Here is a 27522-nt window from a genome sequence, read left to right on the forward strand (position 1 = left end):
TTTGTGGCTGAGGAATTTGGAAAGGACGTCCCAGAGTCAAATTGGACCAAATCGTCCACCAATACAGGAATTCGAGAAAACTCGTGGACAGGTGGATCACGTCTTCTAGATCCCCAGCAGCCTGAAACCACTGAGAAGCTAGGGTCCATTGAGCAGATCTCATGTGAAGGCGGGCCATGAGAGTCACATGAACTGTGGAGGCCATGTGGCCCAGCAATCTCAACATCTGCCGAGCTGTGATCTGCTGGGACGCTCGCACCCGCGAGACGAGGGACAACAAGTTGTTGGCCCTCGCCTCTGGGAGATAGGCGCGAGCCGTCCGAGAATCCAGCAGAGCTCCTATGAATTCGAGTCTCTGCGCCGGGAGAAGATGGGACTTTGGGTAATTTATCACAAACCCCAGTAGCTCCAGGAGGCGAATAGTCATCTGCATGGACTGCAGGGCTCCTGCCTCGGACGTGTTCTTCACCAGCCAATCGTCGAGATATGAGAACACGTGCACCCCCAGCCTGTGAAGTGCTGCTGCTACTACAGCCAAGCACTTTGTGAACACCCTGGGCGCAGAGGCGAGCCCAAAGGGTAGCACACAGTACTGGAAGTGACGTGTGCCCAGCTAAAATCGTAGATACTGTCTGTGAGCTGGCAGTATCGGGATGTGTGTGTAGGCATCCTTCAAGTCCAGAGAGCATAGCCAATCGTTTTCCTGAATCATGGGAAGTAGGGTGCCCAGGGAAAGCATCCTGAACTTTTCTTTTACGAGATATTTGTTCAGGGCCCTTAGGTCTAGGATGGGACGCATCCCCCCTGTTTTCTTTCTACAAGGAAGTACCTGGAATAGAATCCCAGCCCTTCTTGCCCGGATGGCACGGGCTCGACCGCATTGGCGCTGAGAAGGGCGTAGAGTTCCTCTGCAAGTACCTGCTTGTGCTGGAAGCTGTAAGACTGAGCTCCCGGTGGACAATTTGGAGGTTGTGAGGCCAAATTGAGGGTGTATCCTTGCCGGACTATTTGCAGAACCCACTGATCGGAGGTTATGAGAGGCCACCTTTGGTGAAAAGCTTTCAACCTCCCCCCGACCGGCAGGTCGCCCGGCACGGACACTTGGATGTCGGCTATGCTCTGCTGGAGCCAGTCAAAAGCTCGCCCCTTGCTTTTGCTGGGGAGCCGCGGGGCCCTGCTGAGGCGCACGCTGCTGACGAGAGCGAGCGCGCTGGGGCTTAGCCTGGGCCGCAGGCTGTCGAGAAGGGGGATTGTACCTACGCTTGCCAGAAGAGTAGGGAACAGTCCTCCTTCCCCAAAAAATCTTCTACCTGTAGAGGTAGAGGCTGAAGGCTGCCGGCGGGAGAACTTGTCGAATGCGGTGTCCCGCTGGTGGAGATGCTCTACCACCTGCTCGACCTTCTCTCCAAAAATATTGTCCGCACGGCAAGGCGAGTCCGCAATCCGCTGCTGGAGTCTATTCTCCAGGTCGGAGGCACGCAGCCATGAGAGCCTGCGCATCACCACACCTTGAGCAGCGGCCCTGGACGCAACATCAAAGGTGTCATACACCCCTCTGGCCAGGAATTTTCTGCACGCCTTCAGCTGCCTGACCACCTCCTGAAAAGGCTTGGCTTGCTCAGGGGGGAGTGCATCAACCAAGCCCGCCAACTGCCGCACATTGTTCCGCATGTGTATGCTCGTGTAGAGCTGGTAAGACTGGATTTTGGCCACGAGCATAGAGGAATGGTAGGCCTTCCTCCCAAAGGAGTCTAAGGTTCTAGAGTCTTTGCCCGGGGGCGCCGAAGCATGCTCCCTAGAACTCTTAGCCTTCTTTAGGGCCAGATCCACAACTCCAGAGTCGTGAGGCAACTGGGTGCGCATCAGCTCTGGGTCCCCATGGATCCGGTACTGGGACTCGATCTTCTTGGGAATGTGGGGATTACTTAATGGCTTGGTCCAGTTCGCAAGCAATGTCTTTTTCAGGACATGGTGCAAGGGAACAGTGGACGCTTCCTTAGGTGGAGAAGGATAGTCCAGGAGCTCAAACATTTCAGCCCTGGGCTCGTCCTCCACAACCACCGGGAAGGGGATGGCCGTAGACATCTCCCGGACAAAGGAAGCAAAAGACAGACTCTCAGGAGGAGAAAGCTGTCTTTCAGGGGAGGGAGTGGGATCAGAAGGAAGACCCTCAGACTCCTCGTCAGAGAAATATCTGGCGTCTTCCTCTTCTTCCCACGAGGCCTCACCTTCGGTGTCAGACACAAGTTCACGAACCTGTGTCTGCAACCTCGCCCGGCTCGACTCAGTGGAGCCACGTCCACGATGGGGGCGTCGAGAGGTAGACTCCCTCGCCCGCATCGGCGAGCTCCCTCCGCCGACGTAGTCGGGGAGCCCTCCTGGGAGGTGGCTGCAGTCGGCACCGCACGCGGTACCGACGTCGGGGACCTCACCCCGGGCGATGGGCCAGCCGGCGCCACGCTCGACGGTACCGGTGGCGCAAGCACCGCCGGTACCGGAGGGGTAGGGCGCAACAGCTCCCCCAGAATCTCTGGGAGAACGGCCCGGAGGCTCTCGTTCAGAGCGGCTGCAGAGAAAGGCATGGAGGTCGATGCAGGCGTCGACGTCAGAACCTGTTCCGGGCGTGGAGGCTGTTCCGGGCTGTCCAGAGTGGAGCGCATCGACACCTCCTGAACAGAGGGTGAGCGGTCCTCTCGGTGCCGATGCCTGCTGGGTGCCGACTCCCTCGGCGACCCAGAGCTCTCGGTGCCGACGTGGGGAGGAGACCGGTGTCGATGCTTCTTCGACTTCTTCCGAAGCATGTCACCGGAGCTCCCCGGCACCAACGAGGAGGACGTAGAATCCAGCCGTCGCTTCCTCGGGGCCGAGGTCGAAGGAGGTCGATCTCGGGGGGGCTGTACCGCAGGAGCCCTCAGGGTAGGGGGAGACCCACCCGAAGGCTCACCGCCACCAGCAGGGGAATGGACAGCCCTCACCTGCACTCCTGACGATGCACCACCGTCCGACGACATCAGCAGACGAGGTCCCGGTACCACCGACGTCGATGCAGCTATCCGATGTCTCGGCGCCGATGCAGAGGGCCGATGCCTCGATGCACTCGATGCACTGGCGGCCGAGGATGAAGGTCTGGACGCTGACGACGTCGATGCACTCGATGACCTTGGTGTCGATGCCGACGAAGAGCCCGAGAACAAAACGTTCCACTGGGCCAATCTCGCTACCTGAGTCCGCCTTTGTAACAGGGAACACAGACTACAGTTCTGAGGACGGTGCTCGGCCCCCCATACACTGAAGACACGACGAGTGCCTATCAGTGAGCGAGATTACCCGGGCGCACTGGGTGCACTTCTTGAAGCCGCTGGAAAGCTTCGATGTCATGGGCGGAAAAATCACGCCGGCGAAATTAAAATCCGAAATGGAGAATTTGAGCACCAAAAAGTTTTAGGGAGAAAATCTCGACCGAGGCCAAAAAGAGGCCTACCCCGACGACGAAAGAAAACTTACCGGGGCAAAGACTGAAAAATACGGGAAGGGACAAACGAAGCCCGGGGGGGCTTCCAGAGCACTTCCCAACAATTTTCTAAAGATTTTCCGAAGAAAACACACGTCAACGAAAAAAGGACGCGCGAGGTCGACTTTCCGGGGCTCGACACGGCGAAAACACGACCGTACCGAGTGCGGACAAAAGAAGACTGGCCGGCTCGAGCCGGTTTCGGGCGGGAAGACGGCCGCGCATGCACGGTGCGCGCGGGCGCGCGAGGACTAGCAAAGGACTTTGCTAGTGAAGATTCCGATTGGAGGGGCTGCCGTGGACGTCACCCATCAGTGAGAACAAGCAGCCTGCTTGTCCTCGGAGAAAGTGCTGTTACAGTATCCTATCCTGACCTGAGGAAGGGGGTTTTGTTCTCTGAAAGTTAGTCAAAATGTATTAAAATTAGTCCAATAAAAAGATTACCTTATTTACATGTTCTATTATAAAAACATTTAACATATCTACAATACTTTATCCTAAAGCAAAAAAAATAAAAAAATATATTTTATTTACAGTTGTCGTCTCTGGTTTCTGCTTTCCTCATCTTCTTTTCACCGTCTTCCTTCCATCCAGCATCTGTCTTCACTCTCTCTCTGCCATCAGTGTCAGCCCTCTCTGCCGTCCCTTCCATCCACTGCCTGCCCTTTCTCTCTGCCCCTTCAATCCACCATTTGCCCTCCCTCTCCCATCCATCCAGGGTCTGCCCTCCCTCTCGCTCCCCCCTTCCATCTAGGATGTCCCCTCTCTCTCTCTGCCCCTTTTTTCAGCCCCAGTTCCAGCCCCTTCTCCCCTCTGAACACCCCACCCCAGTCCCCTTCTCCCCTCCCCTTCTCCTGTCTGAGACCCCCACCACAGTCCCCTTCTCCCCTCCCCTGTATGAGACCCCCACCCCAGTCCCCTTCTCTCCTCTGAACACCCCCACCCCAGTCCCCTTCTCCCCTCCCCTTTTCCCCTCTGAACACCCCCCCCCCAGTCCCCTTCTCCCCTGTCTGAGATCCCCACCCCAGCCCCCTTCTCCTCTCCCCCTCCCCTGTCTGAGATCCCCACCCCAGTCCCCTTCTCCCCTCTGAGATCCCCACCCCAGTCCCCTTCTCCCCTCTGAACACCCCCACCCGAGTCCCTTTCGCCCCTCTCCTTCCCCACCGGCGAAGCAGCGTCGCAGGCAGCGCCTCGTGCCTGCTTGTAAAAAAAAAAAATCAAATCTCCTTCCTTCTCCTCGTCTTGACGTCGACTCGGGCCTTCCAATCAAATTGATTGGAAGGCCCGAGTCGACGTCAAGACGAGGAGGAGAAGGAAGGAGAAGATTTGATTTTTTTTTTTTACAAGCAGGGCACGAGGCGCTGCCTGCGACGTCGCCGTTTTTTTTTTAATGTGCGGCGCCGCGGGACGGCCACGGGAGGCAGCGGGAGCGGAGCACCCCCCACCCACTGGCACCCGGGGCGGACCGCCCCCACCGCCCCCTCCCCCCCCCCCCTTAGTACGCCACTGGTCTTCTATCTGCCAGCATGTCAGGGTTTTTTTTTTTTTTTTTAAATAAAGAGGTGTTTTTAAACTATATGTTAGATTGTACTGTATGATTACACTACTATTTGTAGATAGTAGTGAAGAATAACCTAATGGTTAGTGCAGAAGTCTCAGAGCCTGGGGAGCTTGGTTCAATTCCCGCTGCAGCTCCCTGTGACTCTGGGCAAGTCACTTAACCCTCCATTGCTGCAGGTACAAAATAAGTATCTATACATATGTAACCACTTTGATTGTAACCACAGAAAGGTGGTATATCAAATCCCCTTTCATTGATGAATTAATGTAAATTGCCTAACAGTTTACAGCAAATGTTAGTACATCAAATAAATAGAATGGAATTTAGAGTGTTGTATCTAGTTATGGTACCTCCCAAAGGATACAGACAGGTAAAGGTAGCTCAAAGAACGACTACAAACTAATGCAGAGGCTGTACTGTAAACTCATTGAAATGAAACTTAAAGACTCTAATGTGTATATGCTAGAGAACAGAAAGGATATCATGCATATGACAATCATTCTAATAAGTGAAACGTATCAAAATACATGTGGAAGCAGGCATTATCAAAGGAAATCAAATCATAAGAGACTTAAAAGCAGGTAGACATGAGTAACATTAGGAATATTTCCACAGAATGGGTGGGGAAGATTAGATAACTACTGCAGGGGTGGTGGACAAAGCAGTAGCAGAATTTATGAAAATATGGGGATAAGCAAAGGGAACCCTTAGATGCAAAAATGTGAGGGCAAAATTGAGACCGAGTAAAGCTCTGTGTTTTTAATCAAGAATGAACAGACTGTAGGCCTTGCAATCCTAATTTATTGTCACTGCAGGACTCCACACTATGTCCTCTGTATTCAGACAAACCATTCTGGAGTCCCTGCTTCTATTTCTTGATCCCATGGTTTTCAGTATCATCTTTACGCTGATGACTCCCAGATCTACCTCTCCACACCAGAATGTCAGCCAAATCCAGGCCAAAGTATCAGCCTGCCTGTCTGACATTGCCGCCTGGATGTCTCACCACCATCTGAAACTAAACATGACCAAGACTGAACTTCTTATCTTTCCCCCTAACCAACCTCTCCTCTTCCCCCCATTCTATATTTCTGTGGATAACACTCTCATCCTTCCTATCTCATCAGCTCGTAACCTTGGGGTCATCTTCGACTCCTCCCTCTCTGCACATATTCAGCAGACTGCTAAAACCTGTCATTTCTCTCTCTATAATAACAGCAAATTTCGCCCCCTTTCCTTTCTGAGCACATTACCAGAACCCTCATCCACACTCTTTTCACCTCTCGCTTAGACTATTGCAACTTGCTTCTCACAGGTCTCCCACTTAGCCATCTCTCTCCTCTTCAATCTGTTCAAAATTCTGCTGCACGACTAATATTCCGCCAGGGTCGTTATATTAGCCCTCTCCTCAAGTCACTTCACTGGCTTCCTATCCGTTTCCGCATACAGTTCAAACTCCTCTTATTGACTTACAAGTGCATTCATTCTGTAGCTCTTCAGTACCTCTCCACTCTCATCTCTCCCTACATTCCTCCCCGGGAACTCCATTCACTGGGTAAATCTCTCTTATCTGCACCCTTCTCTCTCCGCTAACTCCAGACTCCATTCCTTTTATCTTGCTGCACCATATGCCTGGAATAGACTTCCTCAGCCAGTACGTCAAGCTCCATTCTCTGGCCATCTTCAAATCTAAGCTAAAAGCCCACCTTTTTGATGCTGCTTTAACTCCTAACCCTTATTCACTTGTTCAGAACCCTTATTTTATCATCCTCACTTTAATATTCCCTTATCTCTTGTTTGTCCTTGTCTGTCCTAATTAGATTGTAGGCTCTGTAGAGCAGGGACTCCCTTTTCATGTTCAAGTGTACAGCGCTGCGTATGTCTAGTAACGCTACAGAAATGATAAGTAGTAGTAGTATTTCAACCTGCTTGTAGGGTGAAGTAATGTGGGATGGGTCTGCCTGATTCTCCTTCATTGCTTCTGGAGAAAATTATAAAAGGCCCTGTTTCCGTGGGACGGGCATCTTTTCTTGTGCCCCCTCAGCAATCCAGAGAAGGAGAAGTAGCTGCTGGAGTCCACAATGACTCAGGTGTAGCCTGGACGGTACCTTCCTGATGGCCAGCTTGGTCATACAACCATACAGAGTGCTGTTACCCCTAAGTCAGCTAGGTTTGTCTGACATTGCTGTCTGGATGTCTCAACGCCACCTGAAATTAAACATGACCAAAACCGAGCTTCTCATTTTCCCCCCAAACCCACCTCCCCATTCCCCCCGTTTTCTATTTCTGTTGATGGCTCTCTCATTTTCCCTGTCTCCTCAGCTCGAAACCTTGGGGTCATCTTTGACTCTTCTCTCTCCTTCTCTGCTCATATCCAGCAGACCACCAAGACCTGTCGTTTCTTTCTTTACAACATCCGTAAAATCCGCCCCTTTCTTTCCGAGCACTATACCAAAACCCTCATCTACACTCTTGTCACCTCTCGTTTAGACTACTGCAATCTGCTTTTTGCTGGCCTCCACTTAGTCACCTCTCCAATCAGTTCAAAACTCTGCTGCCCGTCTCGTCTTCCGCCAGGGTCGCTTTACTCATAACTACCCCTCTCCTCAAGTCGCTTCACTGGCTCCCTATCCGTTTTCGCATCCTGTTCAAACTTCTTCTACTAACCTATAAATGTACTCACTCTGCTGCTCGCCCAGTATCTCTCCACACTCATCCTTCCCTACACCCCATCCCATGCACTCCGCTCCATGGATAAATCCTTCTTATCTGTTCCCTTCTCCACTACTGCCAACTCCAGACTTCGCGCCTTCTGTCTCGCTGCACCCTACGCCTGGAATAAACTTCCTGAGCCCATACATCTTGCCCCATCCTTGGCCACCTTTAAATCTAGACTGAAAGCCCACCTCTTTAACATTGCTTTTGACTCGTAACCACTCGCCTCCACCTACCCTCCTCCTTCCTGTACACATTAATTGATTTGATTACTTTATTTTTTTTATCTATTAGATTGTAAGCTCTTTGAGCAGGGACTGTCTCTTCTATGTTTGTGCAGCGCTGCGTACGCCTTGTAGCGCTATAGAAATGCTAAATAATAGTAGTAGTAGTTTAACAACTGCTAAGACTGAAGTAAAGAAGTAATGGAGAGAAGACAAGAGGAAGAGACCCCAAGAGTCTGGGCTGAAGAAGCAGTCATGAGAGATCTTAGGAGTAGCAGGTACCCATGACTCAGTTGCCCTAGAAATAGATCTTCCCTCAATAAGGTGAATGGAACCCAGTGTGTGCATCCTGTCTCGATTTTATATCACCAGTTGGGAAATACACTGTGTTCACTACAGGTACAGAAGGCTGAGGGGGTCACATTCCTTTTCAAGTATGTTGCAAAAATTATAGAAGTAATATGAAGTGTCTAGACCAGGATCTAGAAAAAGAGAAAAGGAGAGAACAGGAGAAATACCTGGGGAGTTACTTCATATCACAGGATTTGAACCACAGATTCTTTGAGACTTTGACTCTACTTTTTGTTTTATTTTCATATTAGTTGTACCCCCAAATTATAGATCACCCTTTATTGGCGATCGATAATTTTGGGGGATCACCAATAAAGGTGTTTTACTTAAAAAGATACCCCTTGGGTTCATGTGCCCTTTTTGACACCTTTGTGCTACTTTTGTTTATTCAATTTTTCTATACCATTTTTCTCCACAGTATCAAAATGGTTTTATATATAAAACTACTTAGGCCTAGAGTTTCTGCCTAACCCCGATTCATCAGGTCTTTTAATTTATGTACACTGATAAATTTGGGGGATTTTCCTTATGGTTGGTGTCCACTTTCTTTTTTTTATGCAGTACTTTCAAGGACACCCTCACTCTTCTTAGTACTGGGTTCCAGAGGGAGCCGTAGTCTGTGGCCCATGGCTAATAAATGCATTAAAACTATATATTAGTTTCTATTGTTTATTAGTAATGTATTTTATGGACCATATTTCAAATTGATATATTATGATTTTTAGAATTCTATTTAAATAGTTGTAAGCCACTTTGGGCGATCGGAAAAGAATATAAAGGCAAGATATTAAGTGGAAATAGAAATTTCTACAATCTTCTAGATACACTATGCCATATGCATGTATTGTGTTTAGGTAGCTGAGAAGAATATATGTGAAAAAGGATACAAATGCATATAACAAATGCTATGCACTGAGTGCCTCCTTGGCAATTATGTAGGCCACTGCTGTCGTGTTGTCCGACAGAACTCTGACAGCCAATCCTTCCAGGGTCAATTGAAAGGCCAGAAGTGCCTGGAAAATCGATTTCAACTCCAAGCAATTGATGGACCACTCCGACTCCTCGGGTGTCCAAAGACCCTGGGCATACCTTCCCCGGCAATGTGCTCCACAGCCCTTCAGGCTGGCATCTGTTACCACCAGGCACCAATCGGGGAGTGCTAGCAGCATTCCTCGCCGCAGCATGCTGTCTGAGAGCCACCACTCCATACTGAGCCGGGCCGCAGGGAGCCACGCGAGTCTGCATTGATAATCGTGAGATATTGGAGACCACCGTTGAAGCAGGGAACACTGCAGAGGTCTCAGGTGCGCTCTCGCCCAAGGCACCACTTCCAAAGTGGCCGTCATCACCCAAACAGCTGGACTATGTCCCAAGCTCGCGGGCGAGGCATCCACAGGAGCAGACGGACCTGGTTCTGAAGCTTGCACCGCCTTGCTCGGGTAGGAAGACCATCCCCGAGGCTGTGTCAAACCGGACCCCCAAATATTCTAGAGATTGAGAGGGGGTCAGGTGACTTTTGGCTATATTAACGACCCAGCCCAGAGATTGCAGTACTGAGACCACTCTGGTTGTAACCTGATGACTCTCTTCTGCCGAGTCTGCTCTGATGAGCCAGTCGTCTAGGTACGGGTGAACCCGGATACCCTCTCGCCTGAGAAAAGCAGCTACTACCACCATTACCTTGGAAAAGGTTCGGGGAGCTGTGGCGAGGCCCGAAACTGGAAATGTTTTCCCATCACCGCAAAATGCAGAACCTCTGGTGCGGGGGCCAAATTGGTATGTGCCAGTAAGCTTCTTTCAGGTCCAGAGACGTGAGAAACTCTCCTGGCTGTACCGCCGCTATGACAGAGCGCAGGGTTTCCATGTGAAAATGCCACACATTCAGAGACTTGTTGACTTCTTTTAAGTCTAGGATAGGCCGAAAAGACCCTCCTTTTCGCGGCACCACAATGTAAATGGAGTAACGGCCAGAGCCACATTTGGTGGGAGGCATGGGGGAAACCGCCCCTATATGAATCAAGCCTTGCAAGGTCTCCTCTACTGCCGCCCGTTTGGCGGCAGAACCGCATCGGGACTCCACAAACACGTCTCTTATCGGGGCATTGAATTCTATTCTGTAGCCTTCTCTGATCAGGTCCAAGACCCACTGATCTGAGGTAATCTTGGCCCACTCCGCGAGAAAGAGGGAAAGTCATCCTCCTATCACAGGAATCGAGGAGGGGGCCGGCGCACCATCATTGAGAGGGTCGCCCTTGTACTCCAGGTCTTGAGCCTGCTGCTGCGGAACGTTTGTCTGAGCGAAAGGAGTTCCTCTGCTGAAAACGGGCATGCGAAGTGAACCCAGAACGCCCCGGGCGGTACCTTCTAGCTTCACGGAAGCAAGGTCTGTAAGAGGAGGGAACCGCCTGACTCTTGGAAGAAGGCCGCGGCCTATCCTCAGGTAAGCGCTGGGGTTTGGCATCCCCCAGGCCTTTCACAATTTTCTCCAACTCCTCACCAAACCGGAGAAGGCCTTGAAAGGGCAACTTCACCAACCTTTGCTTAGAGGCCATGTCGGCTGCCCAATGCCGTAGCCACAGAAGACAGCGAGCCGCCACCGCTACAGCCATCTGTTTAGCCGAAGCTCTGACCAGATCATAAAGGGCATCAGCCAAAATGACAAGGCCGACTCCATCCGCGGTGCCACCTCCGAAAGGGGCTCCGCTCCATCTCTGGGCTGTTCCACTGCCTGTTCTAACTAAGCGAGGCAGGCTCGGGCAGCGTAGCAGCTGCATGCAGACGCCCATAAGGATAGGCCTGAAATTTCAAAGGACCGTTTCATAGCTGCCTCCAGGCGATGGGCATGCATGTCCTTCAGGGCAACTCCTCCTTCCACTGGGAAGGTAGTTTTCTTTGTCACAGACGTGACCAGGGCATCCACTTTAGGCAAGGCTAGGCGCGCCAAATGCTCCTCACTTAGAGGGTATAATTGCCCCATAGCCCTGGCGACTTTCAAAGGCCCCTCGGGGTCAGCCCATTGAGCCGTGATAAGCTCTTGGATGGAGTCATGCAAAGGAAAGGCTCGAGCAGGCTTCTTAGTAGTTGCCATCCTTGGATTACTGGAGGAGGTCTCAGTACTCCCAGGGTCTTCTATAGAGAGGACCTGCAAGGCATCAGTAATAAGCGCTGGCAGCTCATCGTGGTGAAAAATCCTCACCGCGGAAGGATCATCTGGATCCGGTGGCAATCCTGCACCTTCTTCTGGCTCTCCAGACCACGAAGGCCTGCCAGACCCCTCAGAGTCCTCACATCCCGACCACGGAGGGGGGAAAAGGGGATGCGCCACTCTCTGAAGGGGAATCCAACCTTCTGCGCTTGTCTTGCGGCCATCTGTCGGGGGAAAATGCGCCCGACGGTAATCCATAGCTAGACTCCACTGGAGGGGATACAGAAAGCAGGGCCGCAGGGAACCCCTACGGAAGAGTTCTTTTTATCAGGAATGCATTATGTACAATAAAACAAATTCAGGGGAAAATGGCTCACCCTGGCCTCCTGGTTCCAGTCTGTGGGAAACAGCTCTTTTATCAGCCTCTACACGAGGCGCCCCTCCAGGCTCAAACCCCTCCACCTCAGTGGGGGTTGCGCCATGCTGTTCCAAAATGGCGCCCGCTGCCAGCTCCACGGAGCGGGAAGGAACATCGCTCGCAATGCTCGGGCCGGATCTACTGTCTGAAAAGCACGCCTTACAGAGCCCTGCTGCAGATTTGCGCTTGCGACAAACGGAACAGCGCTTAACTTTCTCAGCAGCCATCACCAAAAGCGGCGGAAATTCAAAATGGCGGATTTGCGCCAAAATCGTCCCAAACGCGGGCCCTCCCCAGAGGAGCTACAAAATGCTCTTACCTCACCAGACCGAGTCTGAGCTCCGGTCACGCTGCACAATCAGAAGAAAACCTCTTTTCTGGGATCGCAGCACCAAAGCGCGACACCTTTTTTTTTTCTTTTTTTAACACTGTGAGGAAAGTTTGAGGCAACAGCGAAAGAGGCAAACACAAGGAAAATGTCTATAATGTTACCTTCTAAAAGTAGCACTGATCTTTTAAAAGTGGATTTTGTATAGGGGAATTTTAAGTCAATAGGTAAAAATGGTTGCCAATCGTTTTATTTCTGATGTGTTATTTGATAATAAAAGAAAATGATTTATTTTAGGCAACTATTTTTACACCAATGAGTAAAAAGGATTTTATAGCATCAAAAACATTTGAAGAAGAAAGCAGGTAGTGCTTTACAGATTCATTCACAATCCAGCTTTGACTTACACCAGCCTCACACATATTCACAAACAGAGTGGTGTGAAGGCTCTTGAATGTAAAAGCAAAGTACAACATATTTACGTGAGCAAGTCTTCATAGGCATATCACTAGGCAGAGTGAAGAAAAACAGTATGGAGTATGTAGTTGGTGCCACACTACACAATCTTTTTCCAGGCTGTGATCAACCATTCTTATTTTTCCAAATATTTCCTTTTAGGTTGTTAACTCAAATGTCAAAAAGAACTTGGGTGAGTGAACCCCGAGACTGACAGAACGTATTCAGAAAAATCATTTTGGGGCCCACTTACCAACAAATTATATATTTTAAATTACTACTGTATAAAGTACAGAACATGTACCTGTAATGAGTATACTCCATAAAACTGGAGAAATGTAGCTTTAAATATAGCCTATGTGGCATGAAGTTTATTTACCCATCACTCTAAGAAAAATCTAATGTGAAAAACAAGCTGCACTGGCAAACTGGCAGGAATTTGTGGAGTCAGTATTTAGAAAACAGCTGATCAAAAAGATGGCACCCTCTGAAATAAAACTTAACTCCCATCACATTACTACAAGGTAAGCATAAAAAGGATACCTTTATCATGCCAGTTTCTTTGAGCTAAAACAATCGAAAGCAGCAACAGCACAAAAAGCACTAAGGAAACAATATAACTGGAAAGATTATATACCGGAAATAACTATTATCGCAGCTACAGTAAGGATATAAATTGTCTTTCTGAAAGCTTCCTTTTAGAACTTATGAAAGTGCTCATTAATCTCCTTCCTACGCAATACCCCCAGGTGCAATCATAGCTTTACCTGTAGAGACATGATTTTTATTGTCAATTTTACATCTGGATAGAAAAGGTATTTATCCCACCTGCTCAATCTGATATTAAACATTTTAAATGATGTCATGTTACCTCCTTATTTATTTCAATTTATTTTAATAAGTTTGAACCTAGAGGTCTAAAACATATATGTTGCTAAACAATCGGAGGGAAAATATCTTCTTGAAGAGGAATAATTCAATTCAGTTCTTGTATACTGCTAAAATCCCCTTTCCAGGGTTCAGTGCGGTTTACCTTCTAGGTGAGACAAAAGCACGTAGTGTTAGTGTGAGGTATGAGAAACATTAGAGACCATTGGTGTAATGCATGAGACTAAAAACATTAAAGGAAAGGATAATGGCTGATACTAGGATATAGAAGTCCATGATGGATTATTATGAAGCAGTCTTTGGGAAGAGAAAGGTTTTTTAGCCTTTTCCTGAAGTTGAGGTAGCTTGTTTTTTGTTCTGATTGAAATAAGTAGAGCGCTCCATAGTTTGACTCCAAGTACAGGGAATGGAGAGCTGAAAATCTTCTGATTTCGAATTGTCTTTTGAAATGGTGACGCTAGCATTAGTTGTTGTTTCAGTCTGTTAGACTGGACAAGATTCAGCAAAGCAGTTTTGGACAGCAGTTCAGAGGTGAGATCCTGTAAGGTTTGAAAAAAACTAAACAAGCAGCTTTAAACCTGAGTCTTCCTGCTATGGGAAGACAGAGCAGTTTATTTAGATAAGTTGAAACACTAGTATATCTATTCAATCTGTATATTAGTCTTGCAGTTTTTTTCTAATATTGACACAATACCAAGAAATAGAACATTACAGTAATAGAGGTGAGGTAGGACTAACATTTGGACTAGTAGTGCGAAGGTTTTTTCGTCTAAGAATGGTCTGACTAGACGTAGCTGTCTCATTTTGAATAGTGCTTTCTTCCATAGCTGATTAATATGGGAAGAGAAGGTGAGAGAAGAATCAAGCAAGACCCCTAATACTCTGGTTTCAGATTTGACTGTAAAGCTTAGACCATTAGACAAGGATATTGATGATAGGACCTCAAACTCCATGATTTCGGAACCACAGGACCTTGGTTTCTTCTGCATTCAGTTTTAGTATAATGCAGTTTCAGTATACTACAATCTTGTAGATGCTCACGATCGCAAAAAGCAGAAAGTTAGGTACTTTGATAAAGCTATGGCGAAACATGGTCCATGTCGGGACCCAGACTTGTGTGACTAAAGGAGCTAAGTACAAACTCTTTATATTTTAAAAGGGCACGTTGATTTGTTGGCACAAAAGAAATAAAGTGTGATGATTATATGCCATGGATAAAGTGTGATGATTATATGCCATGGATAAAGTGTGACGATTATATGCCGTGGATGAAGTGTAAGACCAGTGGGTCTGTGATCGTCCTTGAGAAAACATGAGCACTTACCATAAAAAAAGTTTTTCAATACATAGTCACTATGGTGCTCATTTTCAAAGCACTTAGACATAGAAGTTACATAGGCTACTATATAACTTTGTAAGTCTAAGTGCTTTGAAAATACGCCTCTATATCACTGTGTTGGAATTTTGTACCTAGTAAAACTTGTATGTGACAATAATCTCATCTGATTTTATTGATTTTTTGGAATATTTTTATTTATTAGGATTTATTATTTAATCTTCTTACTTTATGCTGTACAGCATGCGTAGGTAATAAGAATATAATAGCTATGCTGGTTGAGACCATGAGTTCATCAAACTCAGCATCCTGCCTACTACAAAAGAGGTCAGTCGGGTTCACTAGGAAACCCAGAAGCATCAATGGTCTAAGTATTGAAGAATCAGCTGATGTCCATTCCCAATAGTCACTATGTGTGCTCAACAGCCAGGGATGTTGATGAATCCCTAGCAGCCTTTGCTGTTCTCAGACTCTTTATGATCAATCTCTTCAATGCTGATGACAATACATCAGACTTACAAGAGTCAAACATTCTTTTTCTTTGCTGTTTACGGCCACAAATCCTCTTAGTACAATACAAATTGCACAGAGGTGGTCTGTAATTGGGCCCAAGATACTACATGCAGCAATACTATCTGTTGTGGATATGACCTTGCTGCTTCACACTGGGTGTGTTTTGATTAAAAATGGAAGATATTAATGTTTTAAAATCAAGAAAGATAAGTAATAAGTGATTATTAAGTCAATAATTGGGAAACATTTAAAATCTGCAATATTGTTTGTTCTCTCAGTTGATAATCTTTATTCAGAATAATTTGCATGTCAGAAAATTAAAACTTAAGGCGTTTATGGAAACTTTGATAAAACAGGTTTTTCCCTGCCTTATTTATGATTTTCCCTGCTCTTGATTGCACTTGGTGGTACTGAAGTAAGTTTTTGGACTTCCCACTGATTAAAATTGATAACTTTATTGGTAAATAAGTTTAGTACATGAGTGGAAGCACCTACAGTGAAAAGATTTTTACTATGTACATTTCATTAGGTCATTTATTTTGGTTTTTTATATCATTTTTTAGAGCCAAGCTAAAATGTAAGAAAGGTGCCCAGGAAGACAAATGAATGAACAAGATACAAATGGTGCCAAAATGTGCACAATAACTCCCTACAGGGCTGATATGTCTGTTGTCTTAGATTCCAGGAAGCATCAGCTACCTGGTATGTCTCATTCAAATTTTGTAAACAATATGTGCAAATAAAACTTGGGAATTAAATCAAAAGTTTATTCAGTGAGGCTATCCTAAAGAGTTAATTAGGAGGGCGGCTGACAGGACGTTGTACAACCCATGTGATGCTTTGTTACAATATAAAACAGTCCAACAGAAGGATGATATTATATCGTTTGTTATAAAATTTAATGCCACTACTAAAGTATTGAGTACAGCAGTTAGGAAGCATTTTGAGCGACAGAATTCTCTGTTTTCTTACCAGCATGGCTGTAATCTAGGTGACTTGTTAAGTCCAAATGATGTCTGGACTCAGAAACAAGCTATTCAGTCAAGACAAGGTAAACACACCAAATGTGGTCATTGCTCAGTGTGCCATATGTTGGAGGCAACAGAACTTATACATTTAAAAACTGGAAGAAAATGCACTGAGAGCAACTACCAATTGTGAATCAGTGGGGGTGGTATATTTAATACAATACCCGTGTGACTCTTTGTATATTGGACCAACTTTGAGGAGTCTAAAAACTAGATTGATGGAGCAACGGTCACGTATGAAACTGTGTAAACGTGAAGCCCCAATGGTAGCACATTATAAGCAAAAAGGTCATCAGTTTGTATGTTACAATGTATTGTATTAGAACAAATGAAGCGCTCTGTTCGCAGGGGACATTTGGGGCATCTGTTATATCAATCTGAGCAGTGCTGGATTTTTTTTCTTTAATTGTGTCGAACCTTATGGGCTAAACGTGAGAGTTGAATGGTCCGCCTTTTTTGAATGGGACTGCAATGTGATTAGCTATCCTCTGACAAAGTAGGTGGAGCTCCGTAGTTTAAATAGTATTGGTGTCTTTTGCCAGTTAAAGTCTGCTAGATCTTAGCTAACAGTGGTCATGACACAGGACATTTACCTCTGACACAGCTTTAGCGAAACGGGGGTTCCCTGTAGGGTGTTGGGGACCTACTGGTTACAAATATGAAGATATGAAGTGTGAAGACAGTGTGAGATAAGTGGATTATAAAGTTTTCATCTGTTTGGGATTACAGTTCTGTGATTAATTTTCTCACCTGTGGAAATACATGTAGTTTTTACTCTGTTTGAGAATTGAAGAGATTTTTTTGCACTATATTAAGTGGAGGTTTTTTTTCTGACCTGTGATGGTCTGCTGTGCAGTGCTCAATGCCTTAAAACCTAGTTGGCTTGAATGGAGATGCTGAGATGTTTTTCCTCCACTTTTTTAGTGTGCAGGTCGAGTAGTTCCCTTTTCAGAGTTATTCCACTTGTGGATTATTAGGTTTTGGTGCTGATTTTCTTAAGGGCCATAAGTACATAAGTATTGCCATACTGGGAAAGACCAAAGGTCCATCAAGCCCAGCATCCTGTTTCCAACAGTGGCCAATCCAGATCACAAATACCTGGCAAGATCCCAACTTATCTCAGAAATAGTGGATTTTCCCCAAGTCCATGTAATAACAGTCTATGGCCTTTTCCTTTAGGAAGCCATCCAAACCTTTTTAAACTCCGCTAAGCTAACCGCCTTTACCACATTCTCTGGCAACGAATTCCAGAGTTTAATTACACGTTGAGTGAAGAAAACTTTTCTCCGATTCGTTTTAAATTTACTACTTTGTAGCTTCATTGCATGCCCCTTAGTCCTAGTATTTTGGAAAGCGTGAACAGACGCTTCACATCTACCCGTTCAACTCCACTCATTATTTTATAGACCTCTATATATCGCCCCTCAGTCGCCTTTTCTCCAAGCTGAAGAGCCCTAGCCGCTTTAGCCTTTCCTCAAAGGGAAGTCGCCCCCATCCCTTTATCATTTTCATCGCCCTTCTCTGCACTTTTATAATTCCACTATATCTTTTTGAGATATGGCGACCAGAATTGAACACAATATTCGAGATGCGGTCGCACCATGGAGAGATACAAAGGCATTATAACATCCTCATTTTGTTTTCCATTCCTTTCCTAATACCTAACATTCTATTTGCTTTCTTATCCGCAGAAGCACACTGAGCAGAAGGTTTCAACGTATCATCGATGACGACACCTAGATTCCTTTCTTGGTTCGTGACTCCTAACGTGGAACCTTGCATAACATAGCTATAATTCGGGTTCCTCTTTCCCACATACATCACTTTGCACTTGCTCACATTAAACGTCATCTGCCATTTAGACGCCCAGTCTCCCAATCTCGTAAGGTCCTCTTGTAATTTTTCACAATCCTCTCACGATTTAACGACTTTGAATAACTTTGTGTCTTCAGCAAATTTAATTACCTCACTAGTTACTCCCATCTCTAGGTCATTTATAAATATGTTAAAAAGCAGCGGTCCCATCACAGACCCCTGGGGAACCCCACTAACTACCCTTCTCCATTGAGAATAATGACCATTTAACACTATTCTCGGTTTTCTATCTTTTAACCAGTTTTTAATCCACAATAGAACACTACCTCCTATCCCATGACTCTTCAATTTCCTCTGGAGTATTTCATGCGGTACTTTGTCAAACGCCTTCTGAAAATCCAGATACAACAATATCAACCGGCTCACCTTTATCCACATGTTTGTTCACCCCTTCAAAGAAATGTAGTAGATTGGTGAGGCAAGATTTCCCTTCACTAAATCCATGTTGACTTTGTCTTATTAATCCATGCTTTTGAATATGCTCTGTAATTTTGTTCTTAATAATAGTCAACTCACCGGTCTACAATTTCCCGGATCTCCCTGGAACCTTTTTTAAAAATCAGCGTTACATTGGCCACCCTCCAGTCTTCCGGTACCACACTCGATTTTAAGGATAAAATTACATATTTCTAACAATAGCTCTGCAAGCTCATTTTTCAGTTCTATCACTACTCTGAGATGAATACCACCTGGTCAGGACATTTGTTACTCTTCAGTTTGTAGAACTGCCCCAATTACATCCTCCAGGTTTACAGAGAATTCATTACGTTTCTCAGACTCGTCAGCTTCGAATACCATTTCCGGCACCGGCATCACTCCCAAATCTTCCTCGGTGAAGATCGAAGCAAAGAATTCATTAAATCTCTCCGCTACGGCTTTGTCTTCCCTGATTGCCCCTTTTACTCCTCGGTCATCTAGCGGTCCAACCGATTCTTTTGCCGGCTTCCTGCTTTTAATATACCTAAAAAAAATTTTGCTATGTGTTTTTGCCTCCAACGCAATCTTTTTTTCGAAGTCCCTCTTAGCTTTCCTTATCAGCGCTTTGCATTTGACTTGACATTCTTTATGCCGTTTCTTATTATTTCAGTCGGTTCCTTCTTCCATTTTCTGAAGGATTTTCTTTTAGCTCTAATAGCTTCCCTTCACCTCACTTTTTAACCATGCCCTGTTTACTAAGGCGCATTAGAACTTTTAACACGCCTACAATTAGTGCGCACGTTAACCATGTAGGTGCCTATAGGGATATTTTAAGTGCATACATAGTTAACGCATGTTAAAGATGCTATCGCACCTATAACTCGGCTTAGCAAACAAGGCCCTAAAGTTTCTCATGTGACCTTGAGTCATCCCGTATCATTTGCCATATATCTTTATGTAGTTTTAATTAAGCTATTTCCTTAATAGGCCCTTTTCACCATTTCGCCAGCACCACTTACCATATAAAAATAGAACACTTCATACATACCATTTAACTTCCTCTCAAGAATTTCTTCTTTTAAAGCATTTTTTAATACGTCTACAATTAGCACGTACGCTAAACATGTAAGCGCCTATAGGGACCTTGTAGGCGCGTACACGGTTAATGCGCGTTAAAGAAACTAACACACCTATAACACGGCTTATAGGGCCCTAAAGCATTTTTGTCATCCCATATCATTTGCTATATATATATTCATGTAGTTTTATAATTTTAAGTATTTCCTTAATAAATAAATTAACAGGCCCTTTTCACCATTTTTCCAACACCACTTACCATATAAAGTAGCAAACTTCATACATACCATTTAACTTCCTCTCGAGAATTTCTTCTTTTAAAGTGATAATATAAATCTGTTCATCCAGGTCTTCTAGAATCTAAAAGTTTAGAAATACGTTATATTTAGCAAAAACTAAATATTTGCCAACAGTGTTATCAGAAAAAATACAGGGGGTAATATTTAGCGGTCGGTGGTAAGTGTTTTTCTTTAAAGGTCAGTCAGTGCAGTTTGCTATACCCACATATTCAGCACCAGTATCCAGATATTAGACAGCACTAAATATCTGGGTACAGGTTTGCCAGCACTGCTCATCCAGGTACTAGTGAAAGTCAGACTGGTACCGGATAGGTAAGTGGATAAAGTTAGGATGGGCTTATTTCTCTCCTAACTTAATCTAGTAATTCAGCCTGGGGATCCTGTCCATCCTGCTACCAGAACATCTTCTAAGAAGACAACTTCTATTCCAGGAAGGACTGTGGAAGACAGGAGAGATAGATTGAATCCTGAGATTGTTGATGACTTATTTATCCACAGATTTAAAAAACGTAACAGTGCTTCATAAGGCATATTTTTCCCCTCTAGAACATGTAGAACGGGTTGTATTTTATACCCCTAGACATTTTAACAGAGTGAATTAGGATTTCTTGGCGTAGTAGAAATCACCTATTATTGGGGTTGGAAGGGTAGAGGGTGGTGGTGGGAAGGAGGGTTATTATAGCTGCTCATTGTTATTATTGTTCTCTATTTGTAATTTATACACAACAGTTGCACAGCATATTGTTCCTTTTTATAATTTAATAAAAATATTTAAATATAAAATCACTAGTAAAAAAGGCCCGTTCCTCACACAAATGAAATGGGCACTAGCAAGGTTATCATGTAATGGCGATTATGTTTTTAAGGTAACCATTAGGAGAAATGTTCTGTCATGATAAGTAATAATTGGGAAGGGTGTACAATGAGTAATATGCTCCAGGGGTAGGAGATACGGATTGTTTTATCTATGTTTTTTTTTTGTTTTAATCTTTTTTTGTGATTTTTATTTATAGTATTTTTTAAGAAAGAGTACGCAGAAATAGAAAATTTGTATTAGAAATATAATGGTTGTTTACATTTGCAAGATTTCTTTATAAACAATATTTTCAGTGAAAACTTTGTTACAATGAGGGAAAAGCTTTCCTTGTTCAGGACCATCTATGACTTTTAAAATTGCATCAGAAGACTTTCGAACGCGTGAAAATGCTACATACAGTTGGCCATGTATAAACACTGGTTCTGGTAGGAAAACGCCAACTTTTTCAAATGTTTGTCCTTGTGACTTGTTAATTGTCATTGCAAAAGCCAATTTCACAGGAAATTGTTTTCTACATAATGTAAATGGGGAGGTAAGTATTAGATGGTGCTAGTTCAATACGTGGTATAAAAACAGTACTCCCTGCAGTTGACCCAGTGATTACTTGACTAATAATGAGGTTAGGTTTCAAGTCTTTGACTATTAAGCGAGTTCCGTTACATAAACCTCTCCTGGTATTTAAATTCCTGAGTAGGATAATTATGGCTCCAATTTTTAAATGCAGTTTATGGCAAGGCATGCCAGCAGGAGTTTGTTCATGAAGGAATTCTATAGGGTATAACTGATGTTCCTCATCATTGGAGTCATGAATGGAGTCCGAACTTAAATAAGTAACTGTCTCACCTTCTAAAATATTTAGAACGGCCTTATTTATCTTGTCTACATGTGCATTTTGGGGGCAAAGAATAGCCTTTTTAGCAGAGTTAAAAACAGTATTTGCAGTAATTATTTTGACCAAAAATGGCATTAACTATATCCCCGTCACAAATGTGCATCTGTGGAATTTCGATAACATCTTTGAAACCGTATGGACATGGAAGATTTCCGTCAGCTAAAGTAATAAGCCAGTTGTTGAAATCTGGGTCTACAGAGCGGACATTGTTGTTTAATTTTAGTATTTCAAATGTTTTCCATAGCTGATTTAACTTAATGGTTGCTTCAATAATTTGAGCTCGATCACTGTGTGGTACCACTGGTAGAGTTTGTCTAAAATCTCCACCAGGGAGAAGATCTTTCCCGACAAATGGTGTCCAATTGTTCATGATGTCTTTGAGGAGTCTATCTACAGCAGTAAGTGCTATACTGGGTGCAATAGTTGATTCATCCCAGATAAGGATTTTATCATCTCTAATGATGGAAGTATCGTTTGATGTTAATCTGATACTTGATGTTGATGCTTCCAGTAGAGGAAAGGTAAACTGTGAATGATAAGTTTGTCCTCCTAGGAGGAGGTTTGCAGCAATTCCTGTAGAAGCAACAGGTAGTGCAAAATTCCTCCATCTCCTCGGATGTTGCTCAGGATAGTGTTACACGTATATGTTTTTCCACTTCCACCAGGACCGTCTAGGAAGAAGCACATGTGGTTATGTTTTTTGTATTGCAGGCAGAAAGTATAGTATGAAATGCTTCCCTTTGCTCATTATTTAGGTTTTCAAGCATTTGTTGAGCTTTACGGTTTTCATCTGCAACGTTGAAGGCAAGTTTAGGATCGTCTATTCTCTGGATGATTGTTGGTAAACCAAAGTGTTCAAGTTTTTTGCCATGTGTAGTCAGAACGTCCTGGATTTCTGAAGGCACAATTGTTCACAAACAGAGCAATCACCTTGGCAACCATGGATGTGTTCAAAATCTTGTATCATAGTAAGTTTGTATTTTTGGAAAATTTGTAACGCATTTGATATTACAGAAAAACACAAATGTATGCAAAAAGGTGTCTGATTTCCTGAGGCATGCTGCATGTGACTGCATCGTCTAAGGTGTTCTCCCACAAAGCTTCATCGTCAATGAGCCCCATTTTCTTGGCTGCATCTTGAAATGTATTATAAAGAATACGTTCAACTGTTTTTGTCTTCAAATGACTTAGCCCCTGGTTGATGTAGTAGAATTAGCCAAACAGTAACGCTCAGGGTCTGCTGCAAAATTAACTGCATACATTCTCCCAATTGTTTTGTCATGTCCTGCTTTTCTACATTTCCACTTTCGTTCTGTTTTGTCAAAAGTATAGTACATAGGAATATCTACGTACAAACCGGTCTTTGGAGGATTCTCTTCTGCATTAAGTTTAAACCACGCTGTTAAAGTGGTGTCCCTTGTTCTGGCTCTTTGTACTGCAGCCTCAACTTCATGAGGATGAAAAACAATGCTTTGTTGATCTGGTAAGTGTGCTTCCAAACTCTGGATAGTATGTGATTGGTGATGCATTTCAAAGCCGTTTAATCGCCATGCAGCCCTGGAAGCACTAACATATCTAGAGTCAGTAAACGTTTTAATTTCATCATGTTGTAAAGTTTGGTGCTCTATAATAACCACATTCGTATCGCTCCATGGTGCGACCGCACCTCAAATATTGTCTTCAATTCTGGTCGCTGTATCTCAAAAAAGATAAAGTGGAATTAAAAAAGGTGCAGAGAAGGGCGACGAAAATGATAAAGGGGATGGGACAACATCCCTATGAGGAAAGGCTAAAGCGACTAGGGCTCTTCAGCTTGGAGAAAAGGCAACTGAGGGGAGACATAATAGAGGTCTTCCAAATGATGAGTGGAGTTGAATGGGTAGATGTGAAGCATCTGTTTACGCTTTCCAAAAATACTAGGACTAGGGGGCATGCGATGAAGCTACAAAGTAGTAAATTTAAAACAAATCGGAGAAACTTTTTCTTCACTCAACGTGTAATTAAACTCTGCAACTCGTTGCCAGAGAATGTGGTAAAGGCAGTTAGCTTAGCAGAGTTTTAAAAAGGTTTGGCCGGCTTCCTAAAGGAAAAGTCCAAAGACCATTATTAAAATTGGACTTGGGGGGAAAATCCACTATTTCTGGGATACTTTCTCTGTGATACTTTGTACCATACCTTGTAAGCCGCACTGAACCTGCTGTCGAGCGGGAAAGAGCGGGGTATAAATGCCATAAATAAATAAATAAATAAAATAAGCAGTATAAAATGTTTTGTACTTTTTGGGATCTTGCCAGGTATTTGTGACCTGGATTGGCCACTGTTGGAAACAGGATGCTGGGCTTGATGGACCGTTTGTCTGTCCCAGTATGGCAATACTTATGTACAGAGAAGGGCGATGAAAACGATAAAGGGGATGGGACGACTTCCCTATGAGGAAAGGATAAAGCAGATAGGGCTCCAACTTAAAGAAAACATGGACGAGGGGAGATGTGATAGAGGTCTATAAAATGATGAGTGGAATGGAACGGTTAGACGTAAATCACTTGTTTACTCTTTCTAAAAATACTAGGACTAGGGGGCACGCAATGAAGCTACAGAGTAGTAAATTTAAAACGAATATTTCTTCACTCAACGTGTAATTAAACTCTGGTATTCACTGCCAGAGAATGTAGTAAAAGCAGTTAGCTTAGCAGGGTTTAAAAAAAGGTTTGGATAGCTTCCTAAAATAAAAGTCCATAAGCCATTATTAAAATTGGACTTGGGGAAAATCCACTACTTATTTCTAGGATAAGCAGCATAAAATGTATTGTACTGTTTTGGAATCTTGCCAGGTACTTGTGAACTGGATTGGCCCCTGTTGGAAACAGGATGCTGGGCTTGATGGACCTTCCATCTGTCCCAGTATGGCAAAAGTTATGCACTTATTCCGGAGTCACAGATGCCATGGCACCCCAAAATTATTGTTTTCTGTCTCTCTCACTGCTAGGTGTTTATTCCTCTACCTTGCTCCCCCAGAGCGGTGACTATCAGCTGCATAAGTAGCATCAGAAGGCCTTGAGCATGCACAGATGCACCAGCCAGCTGGGCAATACCAGTTATGCAGCTGATACACTCATCATCCCAGGGAAACAAGGTAAGGGAATAAATGTCTGGTGGTAGAGAAGAGAGATGCTGGACACCATGGGCGAGGGGAGGAAGAAGGGAAGGATAGAGATGCTGGAGGGGGAAGGGGAGAGATGCTAAATGCCATGGGGTGTGGGAAAAGTAGTGAAAGAGATGCTGGAGACCATGGTGGGAGGGTTTGAGAGGGACAGAAGGACAGAAATGCTGGAGGCCATGGATGGGGAGAATGAGAAGAAAGAACAGAGATGCAGGAGATTATTTGGGGGGGGGGGGGTTGAGATGAAGCAAAGACACATGCTGGAGACCATGGGGTGGGGATGCTGGACACAATGGAGAGGACCATGGTATCTAGGGAAGGGTTGGTGGCGGAGATGGGGGCAGAGGTGGCACTCCGAAACAAAAAAGGCATTCTGCTGCCCCTGAGATGATAGGGCTAGGGGTAGTTGATATAAGGGAGGTTAGACAGGTGAGGTGGAATGGGCTAAAAAAAAAAAAAAAAAAAGTGACCCCAGGGCATAGAGAGGGATGTATTAAGGGCCTGATTTAAGAAGCTTACTTTTTTCCCCCCATGGACAAAGAAGACACAAAGAAGACGAAAAGCAGCCTTAGTAAATCAGGCCCTGAAGGAGTTCACATAGACCTTAGAATAGTTCCCTCCCCCACACTGGTCTTATTTCAATGGAGGCAATGGTGACAGGAGGAGAGAGTTGAGAAAAGTCTCAGCCACTGGCTCTTAAATCCCTAAGAAATTTGTCAAGGCCTGATGTGACAATGAACTAAAAAGACTATTAAGGACTGTAGTGCAGAATTAGCCACACAGTTAAATTTGAATTTACAGGAACTCAGAGGTACATTTAAAACAGAAAGAACTGTGGAGGGAGTGGAGTGGGTACAAAAAATACTGGATGCTGAAGACAATATGGGGATTATAAACAAGACTATGAATTGCAGAGACATCATAAATATGGATGATTTAGAAAACCATTCCAGGAGGTGTAATGTGAGGATAGTGGGAATCCCAGAGGAACTGGAAAAAGGACATATGGTAACTTTTTTGGAACAAATGATAGGACAGTAGTGTGTTCTCTGCTAAAGAACAACCTTGACCAGGATATGCTCAAAAGTTACCGGCCAGTATCTAACATCCCATTTCTAGGAAAACTTATAGAACAATCTATGTTCAGCTCAAACATTGGCTAGAAGAGAAAAACTGGCTAGATCTGTGACTTGGTTATGGAACAAAGGATGATCTTCCTAAAAATCAAGACACAGAATTTGCCTTTGTGTTAATATGGTTGGATTTCTCAGCTGCTTTTGGCACTGTGAAACACAGCAACATTCTAGCACAACTGGCATAAACAGTGACAACTAAATATCAATGTGTGGTGCGGATATTAATCAATAATTCAACATTATGTCCGTTTAGCTTGTAGAGACTTTCTATATAGTTTCCAAGCTCTTTGAGGCTTTTTCCCTGATTTGTGTTATTTCATATTTTGTGGATTTGTTTGATATTTTGAATTATAAACAGTGACAATACTTTCCTGGTTCAGATGCTATCAGATAGGCAACAGTCCATACTACTCAGCAACAGTGCCATTGTGGGCACTGACCTGTGGGGTACCACAAAGATGACTACTGTCACCCATTTTAATACCTACCTCATGCCACTAGCTGAGCTGATTCAGTCAATGGATTCTCAGTTTTACATCTACACGGATGATGTGCAGCTACTCATACCAGTTGAAACCAGACTTTCCTACAGCCCTGAATAAACTATCTATGTAACAACAATTCAAGAAGGGGCTGAAACAAAACTTTGCTTGACCCAAAGTACAACTGAGCTCATGTGGGTCCCTAACAAAAGTGGAGTAGCCAACTGGTTAGTGCAGTGGACTTTGATCCTGGGGAACTGAGTTTGATTCCCACTGCAGCTCCTTGTGACTCTGGGCAAGTCACTTAACCCTCCGTTGCCCCTGGTACAAAATAGGTACCTGAATATATGTAAATCACTTTGAATGTAGTTGCAAAAACCTCAGAAAGGCGGTATATCAAGTCCCTTTCCCTAAAACACTGCTCAGGAACCTTGGGGTACAGCAGACTCAACACTTATGATGCCAAGTGATGCGCATTGATAAGAATAATCCAAATCATAGTTACTGAATGCTAGGGTCCAACTTAGGAGTCAGCACCCAAGAAAAAGATCTAGACGTCATTGTAGACAATATGCTGAAATCTGCCCAGTGTGCAACAGTGGCCAAAAAAGCAAACAGGATGCTAGGTATTAAAAGGGATGGTAAATATGACTAAGAATATTATAATGCCTCTATCAGTCAATGGTGTGACCTTGAGTATTGCATGCAATTCTCATCACCATATCTCAAAAAGATATAGCAGAATTAGAAAAGGTTCAAAGAAGGGCAACCAAAATGATAAAGGGGATGAAACTTCTCAGATGAGGAAAGGCTAAAGGGGTTAGGGATCTACAACCTGGAAAGGAGAAGGATGAGGGGAGACATGATAGAAGACTACAAAATCCCAAGTGGTG

At 44.4% G+C, this 27522-nt stretch overlaps 1 protein-coding gene across 3 annotated transcripts in view; it reads right to left on the reverse strand.

Moving 5' to 3' along the window:
• LMBR1 (limb development membrane protein 1) overlaps positions 1-27522 on the reverse strand; it is a 291341-nt gene that overhangs the window by 100507 nt on the left and 163312 nt on the right. For all 3 annotated transcript variants that reach the window (XR_003941628.1, XM_030198592.1, XM_030198605.1), the window contains one exon: positions 20131-20203. Coding sequence is in view for 2 of the 3 variants with exons in the window: in XM_030198592.1 (XP_030054452.1) it covers positions 20131-20203 (73 nt within the window). In the remaining variant the exon portion in view is untranslated. The remainder of the gene's footprint in view (positions 1-20130; positions 20204-27522) is intronic.

The sequence above is a fragment of the Microcaecilia unicolor genome, chromosome 1, assembly GCF_901765095.1.
Source record: "Microcaecilia unicolor chromosome 1, aMicUni1.1, whole genome shotgun sequence".
Taxonomy (NCBI): domain Eukaryota; kingdom Metazoa; phylum Chordata; class Amphibia; order Gymnophiona; family Siphonopidae; genus Microcaecilia; species Microcaecilia unicolor.